The sequence below is a fragment of the Corvus hawaiiensis genome, chromosome 6 (assembly GCF_020740725.1).
Source record: "Corvus hawaiiensis isolate bCorHaw1 chromosome 6, bCorHaw1.pri.cur, whole genome shotgun sequence".
In the NCBI taxonomy this organism is placed as follows: domain Eukaryota; kingdom Metazoa; phylum Chordata; class Aves; order Passeriformes; family Corvidae; genus Corvus; species Corvus hawaiiensis.
In genome coordinates this window covers 57,749,371-57,767,521 of record NC_063218.1, presented here as the reverse complement: position 1 = coordinate 57,767,521, position 18,151 = coordinate 57,749,371, and the positions used below count along the sequence as shown (strand labels likewise).

The window sequence follows — 18,151 nt, the reverse complement described above, 5'->3', positions numbered from 1 at the left end:
TCACTACATGGATTTTCTTGACATGTTTGAAAGTACACTTTGGTTGAACCCAAATATTGCAAGTTTGCACTTAAAATGTCTGTCTAAAACAGTAGCACAAAAAAAACCAGTTACAAAGGTAAGATATAGAATGGATGCCCAGCCCAGCCTGCACAACAGGATTGCTACCATGTTGTTAGAATAATTATATTTTGGCTGAACTAACTAATTTAGAAAAACTGCAGTACATCTAGCAAGACTGAAAACTTTCCAAGACTGGATTGGTTTTGGGGGTTTTTTTCCATTTTTAGTATAATTTAAAACAATACCTCTTCTAGCTGCCAACAAACTCTTTCCCTGAATCTCACCATTCCTGGCTTCCCTCCTAACCATGTCCTGGCTCACCTCCAGAGCTGCCAAGTTTATGCCAGAAGCAGGAGGTAGATTTGTATGGGGCTGGAGGAAGATCTGGAGCTCTGTTAAATTTTCAAGCCCAGATGGGGCAACATGATTTGTGTGTTTATGTCAGTATGCCATACATCACAACTATCTGTGTGCTGACGTCAGCTTTGATTGGACATTAATGTGCTGAACACTGCAAACTAGAAAATACATGATAGATACAGATCTATGGCAACAATGCCACATAAGCAAATGTCTGTTTGGTGTGGCAATTCACTGTGCAAAATATTTCCCGAGATACACTGCATTAAGCCAGGGGAATATTTTGACACTTTAAAAACAAAAACAAAATCAACATGGGCAAAGAGAGTACTATTTCAGAAAGCAAATCCTTTCAAAGGAAGAGCTGAAAGCAACATATTAAAGTATGTATCATCAGGCAAATATTGAAATGTTGTCTCTCACTTGAATCTTTCCAGAATTAAAACCAAATAGGAAAGATTCTATTCTTATGATTTGCAGGACTGTCAGTGATGAGGATATGTTGCTGATGGTTGAGCATCTTTCTTTCCACAGTTTTTGTAACCCATTGTTATCAAAACTGGCAAGCAAAAACATTAGTGGGCAGCAAATGTTTTTTTCAAATGATAGGATATTTTTTCTGTATCAAGAGTTTGTTTAGCTTTGTTTCCAGGAATCATCAGTGTTTATTTATTTATATGAAAGTTTTGTATTTCTTACTTATACAAATAGCATGCAGCAGCCTCCTCAAGAACTGGCAAAAGATGGTAATTTCTGGTCTGTGGATTTATAGAGGTCACTGTCTACTTCAGATTTATATTTATACTGTCTTTATGTGATTACCCCCATAGAATAATGTGACCAAAAGATTCCATTAAAATATAATATATTGTGTCTCTCTTCCTAGAAGAGGAAGTGATTTGCAAGTCAGCTTTACTATTTCAGGGGCAGATATAAGAGCAAAGTCTAGGGATTGGTGTGTAGGCAGTGTTCTTTTACCTCACATCACTTCTGTTATTCCTCAGAAAGGAAATTCTGTAGTATAACACTACTTTATCATTATCCTTCATTGGACTTTGTAGGTAAAGTGAAGGTTCCCTGATTCCATGGGGATGGATGCTCTTGGCCTGTGCACAAGTAGTGGCTCTGAAAAGAGACCCCTCCCCAGGATTTGATGCCATCTGGCCCATAAGGTGGGGAAGGGAGGGGGTGTAAAGGTACCATGGGATCAGTGGATTTAGGCCTGGTAACCTGAGCAAATTGGGCTGTGCAGGCCACAACTTCATGTACTGGTCAGAAAACAGAATTCAGTTTATTCCTTGACAGGACTAGGAAATTTTCATCTTTCGTGTCTGCTTTGTAAGCTTCTCTGGGGCTAGAAAATAATGGTTATTGAAATGTGGGTTCATGAAAGCAGTTGGGGATATTGATCACCATTTTAATAAACCTGAATGTCAGTACAATGCATGGACTATTCTAATATCTCTGGAGATGTTTTTGTTTCTCTGCTCCTAATTGATAAATTGTTATTATGAAATAGTTTACCAGTATTTAAATTGACCTTTCAGAATAAGCATCAGTCATATAGTTTATGAAAGAAGTTCAAAATGTACAAAATACTTTAAAATTAATAGAAAATATGAAAGTATAACATGGGGCTACAGAGCTAATTCCTTATAATTAGAATGGGTATTTTGAGGTGATTAGTCTTGATACCCCTGAAGGTTTGATGAATGTAGCATCTACAACCACCAAGAACATGAGTTTAATACCAGCTGTCCAAATACCTTTAAGATAACTATTTCTTATCTTAAAGAAATATTTTGCTTTTTACCACAGATGTGTTTCTTTTTTTTCTCATTAAATAACTGACATCATCAAAGCATTTAAGAACATTTTTTCTGACTTACCTCTGAAGATCTGTTGTGACCTTTGAATGTCACTTTCTGCTATGTAAAATTAAGTAAAGAAAACCATGTGGAAAACAGCTTATTTAAGGCATATGACAGTACACTGTAGCACAAGACTTAAGGCATCACTTAAAAATCACATATATATTGAGAAATGGTACTGCTGCTTGAAGCTTTAGATTTGTTTGTTGTGTAGAGAGAAACTTTTAGAGAGGAAAATGCTAAGAAATTACTTGAGTTTTCCATGTTTATCTGATAGCCACAATGAGTAATTGTGGGGGTTCTGCTTGCTCAAAATATTAGACATGATATGCCTAAGTGTATTAAAACCCAAGGTTTTCAGAACCCAAACAAAAACTGGGCATCAGACTCAAAGGAGAAATCAATGAGAGATAAGCTTATCACATGGCTTGTAAGTATCACTGATGTGAGCAAATGCTTGTTATGAAGATGTAGGGAAATATTAATTTAGTGCTAAGTTAGCCCTTTTGTGGTTTATCCTTGTCAAATGTATGTTTTCTTTAGACAGATATTTTAAGTCTTTCTTTTTTTAAGAAAAAAGCCTTCTAACATAATTTCTAAGTATTGATGGCCTATTTTCCCCCCACAGTTTGTCATTGAGAAGACCAAGGCTTACTCTATGAACATTAATTACCTTTTTCATCACATAGGATGTGTATTTTGTTTCCATGTCTTACAGAATAAAGCAATTATGGAACGTGTAACAAACTTGTCAGATGTGGTAGTTGGTCTTGAATCATTTATCGGCTCTGAGAGAGAAACCAATCCATTGTACAAGGATTACCACGGTAAGTTCTGTCTTTAGCAATGCAAAAAGTCTGCCCTGAGTGTTTCTAGGGCACTTAGCAGCTCACCCTCCAGTTGGGTATCTGCTATAAAGCAGCGTTTGATTTCATTTTGGAATATACCTCCTAAATGCTTCCCCTTGCCTAACCAGTCTTGAGTTAGGAAAATTTTCAGCAAAGTGCATTAAGGCTGCAAAGGAAACATGGCAACTCCTTGCATGTTGTCAAGCCGCATTACTGAGGCATGGCTCAATCAGATGTACATCTCAACAGGCAGGCTTTGGGGAATTCACATGCAGGGGAGCCTTGGCAATCATCTGACCAGCGAGCTGAACTTGTCATGAAATCAATACTTTTGATCTGCCAAGTTTTAAATTGAGAACACGGGAAAACATATATTATAGTAAGGTGAATAAACTGCTAAATTATGTGCTAGATAAACTTTATCTAAAAAATAATGTTCTATTTCTTCAGCTATGGGGTACAGCACTTGCTCATTTAAAGATATGAATGTGGGTACATGTGGTATGTAAAATATGAAACTGATTTTGATAAAAAGTCATGTAGCCTCTCAAGTGTTTTATCTTCAAAATGTGTAATGGTGCTTAATCTTGCATTTAGTTTCCCAAAGATTTTTGTTAGCTGTTGCAGCAGAACTATTTCAATTTTTAAAATTATATTAGGAGTTATGCACAGCCAAAGCAGTGAATAACAGTTTTAGCTAATCCGGAGCAGTGCTCAGAGTGTGCATAAATTACAGCTCTTATTATTGTGATACTACTGTAGTTCCATGGAAACCTTTAGCTGAAAGTAAACTGCTTATCCGAGACCTGCTGTAAACATATGACAGTGGCAGTGTTTTCCACAGCAGAATGTACAGAGTATACAGAAAACAAGCAAAGATGGTGTTGAGACACCACTGTGTGTATGCAAGCTGTAATTAATAAATCAGAGAAAAATCTTTCTGACTGTGAAAGTAGTGCACATTTCATTATCTGAAAAAAGGTGAATGAAAAAGAAACTGTGAACAAAAGCCGTAATAATTTGCTCAATTATTTTTCCAACTGTATAATCGTGATACAGCCTTTGTTTATGCTAACATAATTCTGTCAATTTAATACTCCTTTTCTCAGTCCTGAAAAGATCCTTTAAGACAATGTGTGTTTTAGCATTTATTTCCTGGTTTCCTGTAAAAATGTATGCTAAGTCATTTTTGGTGCTATTTAGTAAAAATTATGTGCCAATATACATAGCTTTTGAGATTTGCACAACCTTAATTTGTCACTCTGAAAAGAGATATTTCTAATGTTTTTAACTTTTTGTATTCTTTTTGCTTAAGAACATATTTTAAGGTATTTATTTACTGCAGATGATGAAAGATTTTGACATTACTCAGAAGAAGTTTGATTACATTATTGCATTATTTAATGAATCCTCCTTAATAGTTTTATTAAGCTACCTGCAAATTTAAATGTTTGAAAAGCCACAAAATAACAAAATAATTATATAGATGATCCCTAAATAAAATTTCTAGGATACTGTATATAAGCAACCCTGTGTTAGACCTGCTGTTCCTGAATATTATTATATATTAGATTTTGTACTCAAAAGCCTAACAAATAATTCTTCTAATTCACTGAACAGGAGGCAGAGATAGAAGGTTTAAAACTATAAAAACGCTTTTCTAATATTGTTGGGAATTTAATTAGTGCCCATAAAAATTATGCTTTTTGAAGTATTTCAATTTTAAGAAACTTCCTTCAAAAAAATAAATAAATGCCTGAAAAAATACTTGCCTTATTTTAATTAAGGGGTTTAATGTTTGGGGATTTTCTCACAGCTGCCGTTTTGAAGTCAGTTACCTTTTCTAAATGTTCAGTATTTCCATTTAGACGCTGGCTTTATGAATACCGAATATAGGCCAGTAATTGAGAAGCCCTGTAGAATTTTCCTGGTTTTCAGATGTAGAAAATCACCCTTAGGTTGTTCAGAGGCTATATTAGGCTGCACAAAAACCATCCAGCGTCCTTGTCAGAAAAAATCAGCTTGAGTTGCAGCTGACAGAATGCAGAGCTTGCAGTGCACCTAGTGCTGTTAAAAACATCTGAGCAGCTATAGAAGCCTGCTGCAGGAAGAAAATGTATTTCTTCTGGGGTGGCACAGGGGTTAAAATTTATTTAAAAGTGTGATCTAAATCGGGATTTTCCAGAAACTTTTTTCAAGTCTTTCTCAGGCCACAAAACGAAGGAGTTCTCATTAGAGCTTCAGTGGTTATCAGTAACCCATAAGCCTTGTTTTGCTGGCTGCTTACTGGTGCATTTAATAAAATAAAGATCACTCAGTGGTGCCGTGGGCAGCATGCAAGGTGATAGCCATATTTGCTTACTGTAAATACAAGAGAAAATCACACACAAACCGGCTGTAGTTTTGACAAGTATTAAGATCGCTCTTTACATCTGTACTTCTGTACCAAAGTGCAATTAGTTTTCCTCGCACAAGGATTTCTGTTTATCTTATTCTGCTTGATTACTTGAGCATAATCGCACCGTTTGCTTCATTGCTCCTGGTAGTAAGCTCCAGTTTAAAAAGGGGAGGATGAGTGTGTGTAAATATACAGAATTCTGCTGTAAGACTCTAATTTATGCATCTGGATGACAGCGTTTTCTTAATTTTTTTCCCTCTTTTACTCTTCCTTTCCACAAGGTTTGGTTCATGTACATCAGATTCCTCGGCTTAATAGCTTGATCTGTGATGTGTCAGACACGAAGGACCTTGCTTTTAGATTAAAAAGGAAGCTGTTCACCATCGAGGTAAGAGAAACATTGTTTCACTATTTAGAACCCAAAAGGTGGAGCTAATCCCATCTCTTATGTTTCGTTTTGTGAAATACATAAAATATGCATCAGATGTTGTAAATTCATTTCACTCTGGTTTTGCTGTTCAGAACAGTTTTATAAAATACTGTAATATGCCTTCTAATTAAAAATGTCTCATTTGCTGCACTAAATCAGTCTGCTATAAATACTTTATTGTGGTTTAAAATGTACATAGAAAGTAGGCCACAACCTTCAATAACAAAGCATGACATGTTTCTAAGGATGTCAGGAGCATATTTAATTAAATGTTAATGACTTGCTCTTACTTGTGTTAGTGGGTGGGAAAGTAGCTACATGTTATTACTCCAGTAGAGGGATTTTAATGTATAATGTTGCCTAAAATTGTGTGTGGTATGGGGGATAAGTGTCCTTATCAGTATTCAGAAACCATTTTCTTTGCATTACTGGAATCACCTTTCACTCTTTTATGTCATTTTAAACACAGTATCATTTACACTAATGTCCTTAAGTAAATTTCCTACTAAATTTAAACTTTTTTCTATGACCTTTATGCATACAGTCCTGATAGAAGGCAGTAATACAAAAGATGTATTTCATTTTAATCTTGCTAAAGAGCAAATGAACATAGCACTATTAAGCAATTAGAGCTGATGTATTTATTAACCAAGTAATGCTTAGAGATGGAAGATGGCTTTCAGGGTGATGTGATAGTCATCGGTACAGTGCAAATTTTTTTTAACAAAGACATAAAACAGCCAAGCATCCCTGACAAACCATTTTGTTTAATCTCTTTTCAAATGAAAAGCTCTTAAGCAGACCACTTGTCTTAACTGCTTGAAACCATAAAAAGAGAGAATTGCCACCAATAAATTAGCATATTTTTTACTCCATCACCAAATGCTGGTCAATGTGGCTTGGCACTGCTTTGGTGTTTGGGACTTCACCCTTAAGTGACCACTTTGGCCCTTATTTGACCCTCTGCCCTTTTTAGCTGGCCACTTGATAAGGTAACTTAAGGGTTCTCTCTCTTCACTGCCCCCTCCCCTTCACAATTGCAAGTAGCCCTAACCTATAAATCATTGAAAGGGCCCTATCAAGTGACAAATTAAGGTGCCCTCCTCCTAATTAATGGTCATCAATGTCTTTAATTATCTAATCCTATTGAGAGTAGTTAATAGTTAATCAGACAGCCAGTTCTTCACGCAGGTCATCTCTGCGTGAGTGCTAGAAGTTTCTCAACTAGAGGTATCCTCTTCAGAAGCCACTTAAAGGCAAATACATGAAGGAGGGCTTTTTTCCCAAAGACAATTCCTTTATAATGTTTGTCACTTTCCCAAGAATGCAGTTAGTGAAACAAGGCACTGTGAGGTATTAAAGCATTTTAACAACTGCTGTTGAGCAGTACAGTAGAAACAAAACCCTTAATAGTCTGTGTTTGGTTTTAAAATACAAATGTTCTCACTGTTTTCAGAGGTGCAGAGAGGCATGCACCCTCATTTCACAGCGCAGTAAATTCTCATTTATTGTAGCTATGAATTAGGATATTTGAGGGGTTTCTCATCACTATGAATCCTGTCTCAGAATACAATTTTTTCTGTTGGATGAATTGGAGATTCTAATCTGTAATGTAACTTGGAAGGAAAGAAAACCCTTAGCAGGAGGCTCTGTAAAAAGAATTGAATTAGCCATGGGGCACTGGAAACAGGAGAGAAGTAGAACTCTTGAAACAACCTGTTGCCCTAGACATGCATAGATGACCCACTTGTATAATTTCTCCCTTCGTTGCTCGGGTGCAGCCCCCTTTGGATAACTTCAGGTTTTGTTAGAGATATGCTTTCTGTAAGCTGAACTGACACAAACTATCCCTTTTTGAACATGTTAGATCACTGTCCTACTGTGATCTTCCTGTACACGTTTCACTAATCTATAATACATATGTTTTTCTTCCTCATACTGTTAGGGAAAGCAGACTTCAGCTAGGCTGACTAGAGCAGTAAGGGCAATGAGAAAACGGGAGCAAGGGAGAACTGAATTATGAGAGGATGTGAATAAGGTCTTCTAAAATGGGTTTCTAGTTTCTACAGTTAGGATGTGATGCATCAGCAGTCAGTCAGCACTGGTTCTGGGGGTAGAAGCATAAGGCAGCACTACAGTGTGCATTACAAGCAACAGTATGCTTTATACAGAGTACAACTAAGTTTAGGACTTCTTCAGTATGTAGTTTAAGTATGAAATGAAAATGTATATTGAGTACCTTACAGGTCTTGCAAAGATTCTGCATACTTATATACACAATTTAGGACAAAAATACTGACATCTATTTGAAATGCATCTTTAAAATCAAATTACATAAGAAAATCTAGAAACACAGAACCTGTGAATTTTGGCAAAATTTCTTCAAAAAGGGTTTTAATCACTAGACCTTTCTTTTTTTACAGTTTAAAACGAGCATGGGACATGGATTTTCTCATCTCTGGATTGCTCACCAGTTAAATAACTCTTTCTAGTTTGGCCCTCACAGGTGAAAAACCTTGAATGTCAAATCCTCTTTATTAGATTGCAGTTTTGTGGGAGGGACTCCACCTCTTTATAGCCTGCAGAATCGTCTAACTGTTTCAGTTTTCCTTGTGTTTTCTTGTCAAAATAAGATTGACTGAAATGTTTTCTAAAGAGATTTTTTTTTAAATTCAGGATGAAGATGGTTTTTTAATGAATATTTATGACTGCTCATTGTCCATTTATAAATTATGAAGCAGAGCCTTTCCAGGAAAACTTACATGTTTATCCTAAAAGGTGCAGTAGCTTTATCAAGCTTTCCCAAATCTTCACACATTAGTTACTAGCAATATACTCTTATATGCAGTATTATCAGAGATCTATCTTATGTGCATACCACTTTAAAGGACACAATTTTGAAGTTAGCCTGTCTAATCCTATTTCTTCCCACTTTGGAATCTTAATTAGGAGGAGATAAAAACCATCATTTGACTAAATTATTGTCTTGAATCTGTAGCAAAAGGTATAATCCGCAATTGGGCCAATTAGTGTACCCCATAGTTAGCTATGCTGAGGCAGGATCTTGATTAGATCTGACACCAGCCTAGTTCCCACTGTTGTTTTGCCAGGTATGATGGTCAGACTTCAAAGGGCTTGAGGCATCAGCAGGGCAAGGTTTGGAGGCCAGCTTAGGTCCGGTCGTTAATCTCTCTGCTAAAACCACAGCAGCCCTCGCACAAAACAAGCTTACACGACACAATCATGCGGTATTAAAGTTTGGGTTGAGTCATGCCAATTTCCCTTTGATTTTCTGATGATTGACTAAAAGATGGCTACATGACTAGACACATACTGAAAGTTTACTGATTAGGTAAGTTCCCCAAATATTTGAAATATTTTTTGATTTCTCAGTTAAATGATATGACAACCCGTTCATCTTAGTGCGACTGTTCAGCAGAATTGTTCTTGAAGTGCTTTTTGCTTTCGTTGTAGCTCTGAATGTAACTTTTATCAACATTTGATAAATTTTGTAGGAACATTATGTTCATAGTTTTCTTTGATAGAACTTTATCTTGGTTGTTCCAAAGCCTCCTGTGTCAAGACCTAAGGAATCTGTGGTTAAATTTGGTTTTATCACTGCTCCAAATTCTATGGAAACATTGTTTATCTTTCTTATTTAGGTACATTTAAAATTACTTGCCAAAAGGGCATTTTCCCGTAATTATTTTCCACCTCACCATCAAGTAAAGCACTGTTCTATGGCTGTGATTACATAAGTGTTCCTTTCTTTTGCAGTCTGATTTGTTCAAATATTGCAGTAACAGTGACATGTTTCCATTCTGAGAAAAGCCTAAGGCTGCTTTAGTATTATTCCAAATGATTGAAATTGCCATCTTGCTGACTTTCCCTTGGGCAGCTTAGGGCCTGTTTACTTTTGTATTTGTTTCACATGTTCCCTCTGAGTTTGGCTGGCAGGACATCATTACCTGGTTTGACAAGACAGTTGGAGAAGATTCATATTTGATTAACTCCCTTTGTTATTGTCTGGACAACACAAACCTCTGAAATCATCTATTTAAAGTTAAAACTCCTGATACACTCAGATAAACGCTTGCAAATAGGAAAGTTTGTGAGGGTGTTTTTTTTAATTCCCTAGTTTCGCTTAATTTGTAAGTCTTCAAGTAACAATTATTAGAAGTATAGAGATTAAGCTTTTTCCTACAAGTTTTTTTATTATAGTTTGCCTAATAAATAGTTGTTGTGCAAATACTTTTTTTTGTCAATATACAAGTCACAGCAGCCAATATTTTTTTCTAATGGCTACAACACCTGTGCAGCCCATGATAAAATTCTTTAGAAGCCAGCTCAGTTTGAAGCCAAGTGTCATATACAATATAAAGAATTACCACACAGTAAAAAACAAGTTTCCAGAGCTTAAAGGACAAGTTTAGGAGTTTCTTTTCTGAGAGGTGTTTCCTAACAGGAGGGGAAGAAATTAGAGGAGTCCTGTGTCAGGAAAGGGGCTGGTTTCTCAGTGCCAGGCAGATGCAGTATGGTACTGTGGAGCATTCTATACTGCATTTTCCCCATGGTAATTGCCAGAGTAAAAGGTTATGTCTTTGGAAGGAAATACAACCACAAAAACCAGCAACTGAGTCTATATAGAATTAAAAATAAACATATGATTCCAAAGGCATTCAAAAAATATCCTGGCTTCATCTAGCAGTAAAAGACTGTGAGAAAACTAATGATTGCCAAAATAAGAAATAATTGCAACTCCAGATATTCATGTCTGTTATGTGTCCAGTGTTGGTATTGGAAGATGACTAAAACTCTCTAAGATGGTGATGTAGGCCATTTAAAACAGGAAATATGGCTTAGGTGGCTTCCATCTGAAGTCTCTATATTTCTGACTTTCTTTGTCTTCCTTTCAGTCTCTCTCTTTTCTTTGCTTATGTTAGACAGACTACACTGTGGTAAACTTCTTATTTGCAAAAGGGAAGTGCAAGAGGCCGCTGTTAGGGATTACTTACCAAAACAGGTGGGTGAGACCAAGTCAGAGCTGATGTCTGCAGTGCTTCAGTGTGGTATCCACATAGCACAGGTTTGGTCCTAAGGGGCTCAGGAGATGGCAGCATCACTGAGTGCCAGAAATGGGCTCCTTCAAACATTTCCTAAGTAATTATTCGTCAGGAACAGGTATAGAAACTGTGTCTTAGGCTGTTTCTTCTGGAGGAACAAGTCAACCCTGTCACCAGCACATATGGGATCAGTATATATTTAAAATACACATCCATTCCATACCAACCTCTATACTGAAGTGAGAATTAGAAAGTGGCAATAAGAGCATCACTTCTTTTAGGTTTTTCCAAGAGAATTCGAGGCAGTCTTCATTATGGCTGACCCTAATCTTGATTATATTCTCAGATGTTTCTAAAGTTGAGTAAATTTGTAAATAAATGCATTTGAATTAGTGAACTATTTTTGGCCACTGTTAACAAAAAGAATCAGTGAGCCTGGGAGCTGGCAAAAGGCAAAACACTGGTTTATTATAAATTTAGGTAAAGAGATAGTTCTATAGCACTCATTCAGTAAAATAAGGAAAATAAGCTAATATATGCTACAAGATGCATGTTGCAATGCTGATCTATATATCTTCATATATAGACAAAACAACTCTGTATTTTGAGATTGTGCACTGGTGCCCTTACAAGACTTGACCCTCTGTTAGAGCTTTACAACCTCAAAATGGAACCTTCTTTTACCAAGCCAGCACTTGTGACTGCCTGGCTGCCCAGGGCCTGGAGCATGGATGAAACTTCACAGGTATACCTGGTTCAGAGACGAGACAGAACTTTTCTGAAGTGTTACAGAAAGTGCATTTCTTCAATTTTCTCATCCCCATGTGTTTGAGAACACAATTACCCCTGGGGCTTGCATGGAAAACCTCTTTCTCCTCAGATGCATCATACCTGGCAAACTCTGGTACTGGATGTTCCACTCAAGCTGGGGGACTCCAAGCAGGGAATTCTTCATGTAAAACTAAACTTTCCAGCTGAGAGAGGTAAAACACTGGAACAAAATTCAGCTGAAATTTATACCAGTAAAACCAACTATGCATTGATTTTTCCTGTCCATTTTCCCTATGATATTAATAAAGACATTACCACTGCATTATTTAAAACTAGTTCAAAAGACAATAATTATAATACTAATAATTATATTATTAACATTTTCTTAATCTGAAATTAATAATACTGCAAAAAAGATTCTCCTGCAGAACTAATTCTGTCATAATACCAAGCTCCATTTTACATTATTTCATCTAGTAGCCAGTTCAGGTTCTCTTTACCTGGTATGGTGTACTTCACTGAATTGTTTTGTCAGATGCTGTCAAGCCAACCTACCATTGTTAAAGAAAATCAAACTAAATCATTTTGGCATGAGCCTTCCAGGAATAAGGCACAGAATATGAAGGGTTTGATGAAATCAAGGATTTGATTTCAATATTGTAAAAGACTGCCTGTCAAAAATGTATTACATTCTTTCAAACAATTTTGAATAAATATACGTGTTTAAAATTGTGACAGTACAATTTAGCTAAAGTTTTGGGAGAGTATTTTTAAATTATAATAACTTGAGGTGAAACAATACTTTGAGTACTCCTATTTGAAAAGAAAAACCCTCTGAATCTTAATGGTACACTGGACTGAAATCAAGTGATCAATTTTAGACAGTATATGGAATTTCGGGACACGTATCTTGTGCACATGTGGAAGAGTTTAATTTGAAAATATCACCTTCTTATTGTGTACTACTGTATAATGTAAATTAAATTATTAATTTTTTGTCTGTAGGCAAATATAGGAAGATACTGTTAACTCTTAGGTTTCATGGGAAGGAAGATTTGTAATATCCTGAAATTTATTTAAGAATTAGTTTTGTTTTATGGGTTGTATAACAGGGTAATGTTACACTGTTGTATTGGAATTGAATTGAATTGAATTGAATGAGAGTTCTATTCAATTTTTTAAAACTTTAACCCTTGTAATACAGTCCCTCTGCAGTTTCTTGTTAGTAAACAGAACTCTTTCAACAGAACTTAAACAAATAATTCTGGTGTTTAGAAACATTTATGCTGTGTGTTGTTGCAATGGAAGAACATGCACCACAAAGTCATTAATGCCATGAAAGGTCACTTGTGCATATTGTAATGGGCTGCTCATTCTCAGGATCTGTGCTAAGGGTCAGTGTTGCAGCATGAAAGGGTTTGGCCTGTTCAGTCTGTAAGTAAATTGGTCAACTTTTCCTGTATTTGCCAGACAAGTAAAGTAGTTGACATATTCCCACTTTCTAACTATTAGAAGACAGGTAGAATAAGGACATCTTTTGTAAAAATGTTGGTTGATAAAGATTATAAAACTCTTTCTCTACAAGGATTATATTATTCACTGAAGCAGTAGTATTTTTTAGACAAAGGTCTGTGGGCATGAGTTAGAAAGATATTGATGATGAGTCTTTAAGAAGCAAAAAGAGTTAAGCCCCGTATTTCTTGTAGTTCTCAGCAGGAACTGAGTGCCACTTCCATTAAATGCTCTTTGAAGTATCACAAGTGTTAATAAATTTAGGATATTTTATAGTTGTATAAAGTTCTCATTTTACAAAGAATAACAAATTCTATCAGGCCATGGTAAAACATGGTAAAACAGATCTCTGTTTTTCTGTATCCCTGTAAGTGCAGGAAAATAAAAAGGAAAGCTGAGAGGAAGTCAGATTTTCTCACCCACAGGTCTACATTGTACCCAAGCCTTACTGACACTCACTGAAGTTGAGGGCTCTTAGTGAAAGGAGTGAGAGTAGGAGGATTTCACGTGTCCGTGTGCAAGATGTGCTTCCATCTGGGTCTCCTTGTCTCAGTACTGTTTGTTATGGTTTTGGTTATTGATCTTCAGGTAGGAAGTGATTCAAAGTACTCCCTGAACTGGGAAACTGGAAGATAGCCCCATCTAATACTTGTAAAGAGTTAAAATGGCATTTTGTAGGTAAACAGAACAATGCTGCCAAACATTTGCCATGACTAGTAATAAACAAATTTCAAATGTTTTATTGTAACTTTGGAAATTCAAGATTAAGTGTTAACATTTCCAGTCTTTTGAAAATATTAATGGTTTTGGGTGAACATAAATCTATAAGGAAACCACAAATTTATAGTTTCTTTAAATTTTTCACCTGTACAGAAATTGTTCCATACCATTTTTCTGATCTATTTATTTTACTGTTTCACAAAAAATATTACCCTTTATTGAACTGTTAACATATAGGAACTTGGGTTTTTAAATTATTTTCATTGAAAGCAAACTAGTCTTATTATTCTTAGTCTGAAGGACTTAATGAAAGTGCCAAAAGGGGACAGGAGGAAAAAAATATACATACACTGCAAAGTACTGTAGCTGAAGAAAAAATATTCCATAATCATTGTGCAAATACTACTTTTGCTTTGGCTAAATTATGGGGTATTATTTGCAACTAAATTCCAGAGTACATTTTATTCTTTTATTTCTGGCCAAGAGAATTGTGCAAAAAGTAGATTATCGTAAGGAAAATGGGTGAGGACCACAGTGCCTAAGGTGTAAGTAAAGTTAGGTTTTGGTCATGCTGTCTTTACTGCTCTCTTTGTCACAGTTGTTTTAGTTGTGTGGTTTTGATTTTTTTTTTAGTTTGATTTTTCTTCATTATATTTCATATGGTTCTCAAAGGATTCTGTATTACACATACAGATAATGTAATTTAAAGTTTCTTATTGGATGTGGAAAACCAATAGCTTTTGAAATATCAAGTGAAACTGTCTCCTAGAAGAAAATCATTATTATAATATATTATTATTATTATTATTATTATTATTGCAGTTAAAGTGGTGTTTCTGGCCTGCTTAACCCTGACACCATATTAGCCCCTTTCAGAATGAGCGCTATTACCAATTAACAGTTCTGCTTCCTCCTTCCTTCTGAAGAAAGTAAGCAATAATTGTATAGTGTACAATAATTAAAGCTTGTTATTGATGTCCATAAATATATAAATAAATAAAGGGAATTTGGGTGCCAACTTATACCAGTCATAGGCTGCTTGACTGAAAACAGCTGGTAGCACTTGCTGGACATGGTTCACTTTAAATGCCTCATTTCAGGTATTTAAGGTTTGAAAAAACTGTATTTTTAAGCTTATGAAAATACGGTCTACGGACTCTTCATCTACTTTTTTCCTGTTTGAAGCTCGTTGTAGCACAAATTGCTCAAGAATTCACCCTGATGTTCGTAAGTTCAGGTTTACAAAACAGTTGCTAAATGGACTTAGGTTTTTTTCTCATATTAAACCAGTAATCTTTGAGTAGTGTCTGCTTAAGTCTTGTTGAAAAGTAAAAGCAGAAAATAAAGAAAACCAACCAGTTTACTACTTCTAAGTGGGAGGATGTGAGCATTGCTACACGGGAGAAATCCACTTCATCTTGCACCTAAAACAGCGCTTGCTATTCTCAAAATAACCTTGCTGCTCAATAGTTAAAGTTTGAAGATCTTTAGTAATCTTTGCTAAGGCACTGTACACGGACTTTTTCTGGGAAAGACAGGCTTTGTGTGACCCACATGCGAACATTTGAGGTGGAGGATTTGGCCATGGTAGCTGAGGGGATTTCTTGAGGGGATTTCTGAAGTCTCTGTGATACACCCACAGTATCTGCTGGGCATTTGAATATTGGTGTGTTTGTGAGCAAAACATTTCCCATGATTGGTGAGGAGCTGTTCAGTGACCTGCCTCAGCTGGGCTGGCTCCAGACTTCGCAGCTGGAGCAGGGAGGAACTGTGCAGTTTGCAGATACACTTGGGGTCTGTGAGTGTTTGTTTTCAGTCAAGGATTGCACTGGTCCAGGGTAGCTCAGGTTTTGGACATTCACCCTTAGCTGCTTTTATTTATGAGCCAGCACACAAGTAGATGAACAAGAGCTGACCAAGGCAAGTCTGCCTGTAGGTGTAGCCCCAGCTTGTACCCATCTGGGTATACAGTGTGTGATGTTAATAGAATAAGCACATCCCCGGCCACTGGAGGTGCCAGATGTTACAACTGAGCAGCGTTTTCTTTCGGGCTCTCTATTCTGTGCAGTTATCCATTGGTTTCATCTCTTCTCTCATTGATTTATTCAAGACTTAGTAATGTATTGCTTAATCAATAAACACTATAGTCTCTGGAGATAGATATGTCTCTGGTCTGCAATCTAAAGCCCCTGAAAGCAGCACCATAAACTTGCTAATCAACACTTCTCACCTTTTGGTGCAAAGCTTTGTAATTCTGGGCAGGTTACAGGTTTCCTGTACTGCCTCAAATGTGCTTTCACAAACCTTTTTCTACCAGAAAGTGGTGTGGCAGGAGTTGCATCAGCTTATTTTTTTTGCTATAATGAAGGGGAAAATGGTTCTCCTTCTAGGATGAGTATTTATTAAGAGATACAACCCAGTATGTAATTTCTAATTCTCGTTGCTGTTAAAAAAAAAAGAACTAATAAGAAGGAAATCTAGTATTTGTATTTAGATCTGATCCTCAATAGTAGCATAGCCATGGGCTGTTTATGCTTGGTCTACATCATCTAGACTAAAAATAGCCTTCCTGTCATTTTATTGGCAGAGTTTTAGCTACTCCTTTAATTCTGTTTAAAAATGGATAGAAAGAAAGGCAGCATAAATATTGAATGTGTGCAGATATTTCAGTAAGTAACTAAAAGGAGATTTCTGATGCTTTGAAGAGCTCTATAATTAAATGGAATTCATATGTTGTTTAAAGAGGCATTTCTTAAATTAATATAATCTTTAAATGTATTATGTTAATTTTTGTATCATTAAAGTACCTACTTTTAAATAGCCCTGTATTGAAATATATTTGTTTTATTATTGCCCTGTTTAAGTTTTATTCTTTTTAGGTTTCTTTTACATTTTGATATTACTGGTGAGATATTTCATTTCTCATTAGTTAAATGGGAAGCCACATTATTTCTAATTTTTCTATTAATAAAGTGAGTTTTTGCAGAATAAGAAGACAAGTCACTACTGCCTGCTAAAATCCTCAGCAGCAGCCTGAAAATTTCAGGCTTATTATATTATGGTTTTTGAAAACCTGTGGAAACAAGGCAATAACTGGCTTTTTTGTGTTCTGCCTGTCCTACAAAAACATGGGGTACTTGAGGAACCTTCAAGGCCACAGTTACGGAAAAGACAGTTTTGAGGTGGAGGTGCATCTGTGTTGATTTTTTATTGATCTGAAAAGGGCATTATGACTTTGAAAAAGCCGTGAAAATTAGATTCAGGTTACCGAAATGTCCCTAAACCTACAAAGGAGACTTTTTACTGTGTCAGTACAGTAAAAAGGCTCTAAGGTAGAAACGTTAGAGTGAAAGGATTTTATCAGTGGATTACCTGTAATCTCTATCTAAGAAGCACTTTTTCCTCTGTCTGAACTAAAATTCTATTTGTGCCATGGTCTTTTCTACTTCTGCTTCTCCTTTTTTGTTCGTCCACACCCTGGTGTGTATTTGCATCCTTTAGGACAATATTGTCCTGCACATTCAGTGCAGTTGTCTGTGCTCACACAAATAGGAATAACTGGAATACTTTCTAGCAGCTTCTTTGATTTTTGTTATTTTTTGTTTCTCAGGTTTTCATCCTGAAATTGTGTTGTTACTTTACAAATTGATCCAAAAAACCGGCACTTATTGCGGTCAGATGCGTTTGAAAGTAACTTAAGTTAACTGCTGCTTTTATGGAAGGGTGGTGGTGGTGTTACAAATGAGAAGATGAAAAGGGAAGCAATGAATATTGTAGTTTTTACATTAAGAGCATCCAAAGTAAAGTAAATAGTTCAATGCATCTGTTGCAAATGCATAGCACTTACAGAGGGGGGATATCAGTTTGCAGAAGTCATAATCAAAACAGAGTATTTACTACTGAAAATTATGCATAACTGGAGTATTTTTATGCATGCAGTCTAGACTTCTGGTAAAAATATCTATAAATAAAGTAGAATTTGTACAAAGCCTGGCATAGTCCCTTAGTGATTGTTTTTATTGTGAGCAGTATCACTGTTTCTATGACATTATTAGTATTCAAACTATGTTATGAGCAGTTTATAACTTTTTTTTTTAAAAGAGGAAGTATGGTTC

At 35.9% G+C, this 18,151-nt stretch overlaps 1 protein-coding gene across 4 annotated transcripts in view; it reads left to right on the top strand.

Annotated features, from left to right (window-relative positions):
* The window catches only part of ELP4 (elongator acetyltransferase complex subunit 4), a 136,687-nt gene that overhangs the window by 55,382 nt on the left and 63,154 nt on the right, over window positions 1-18,151 (top strand). For all 4 annotated transcript variants that reach the window (XM_048307263.1, XM_048307260.1, XM_048307261.1 and 1 more), the window contains 2 exons: window positions 3,013-3,121; window positions 5,822-5,928. In XM_048307263.1, the coding sequence (XP_048163220.1) occupies window positions 3,013-3,121; window positions 5,822-5,928 (216 nt within the window). The remainder of the gene's footprint in view (window positions 1-3,012; window positions 3,122-5,821; window positions 5,929-18,151) is intronic.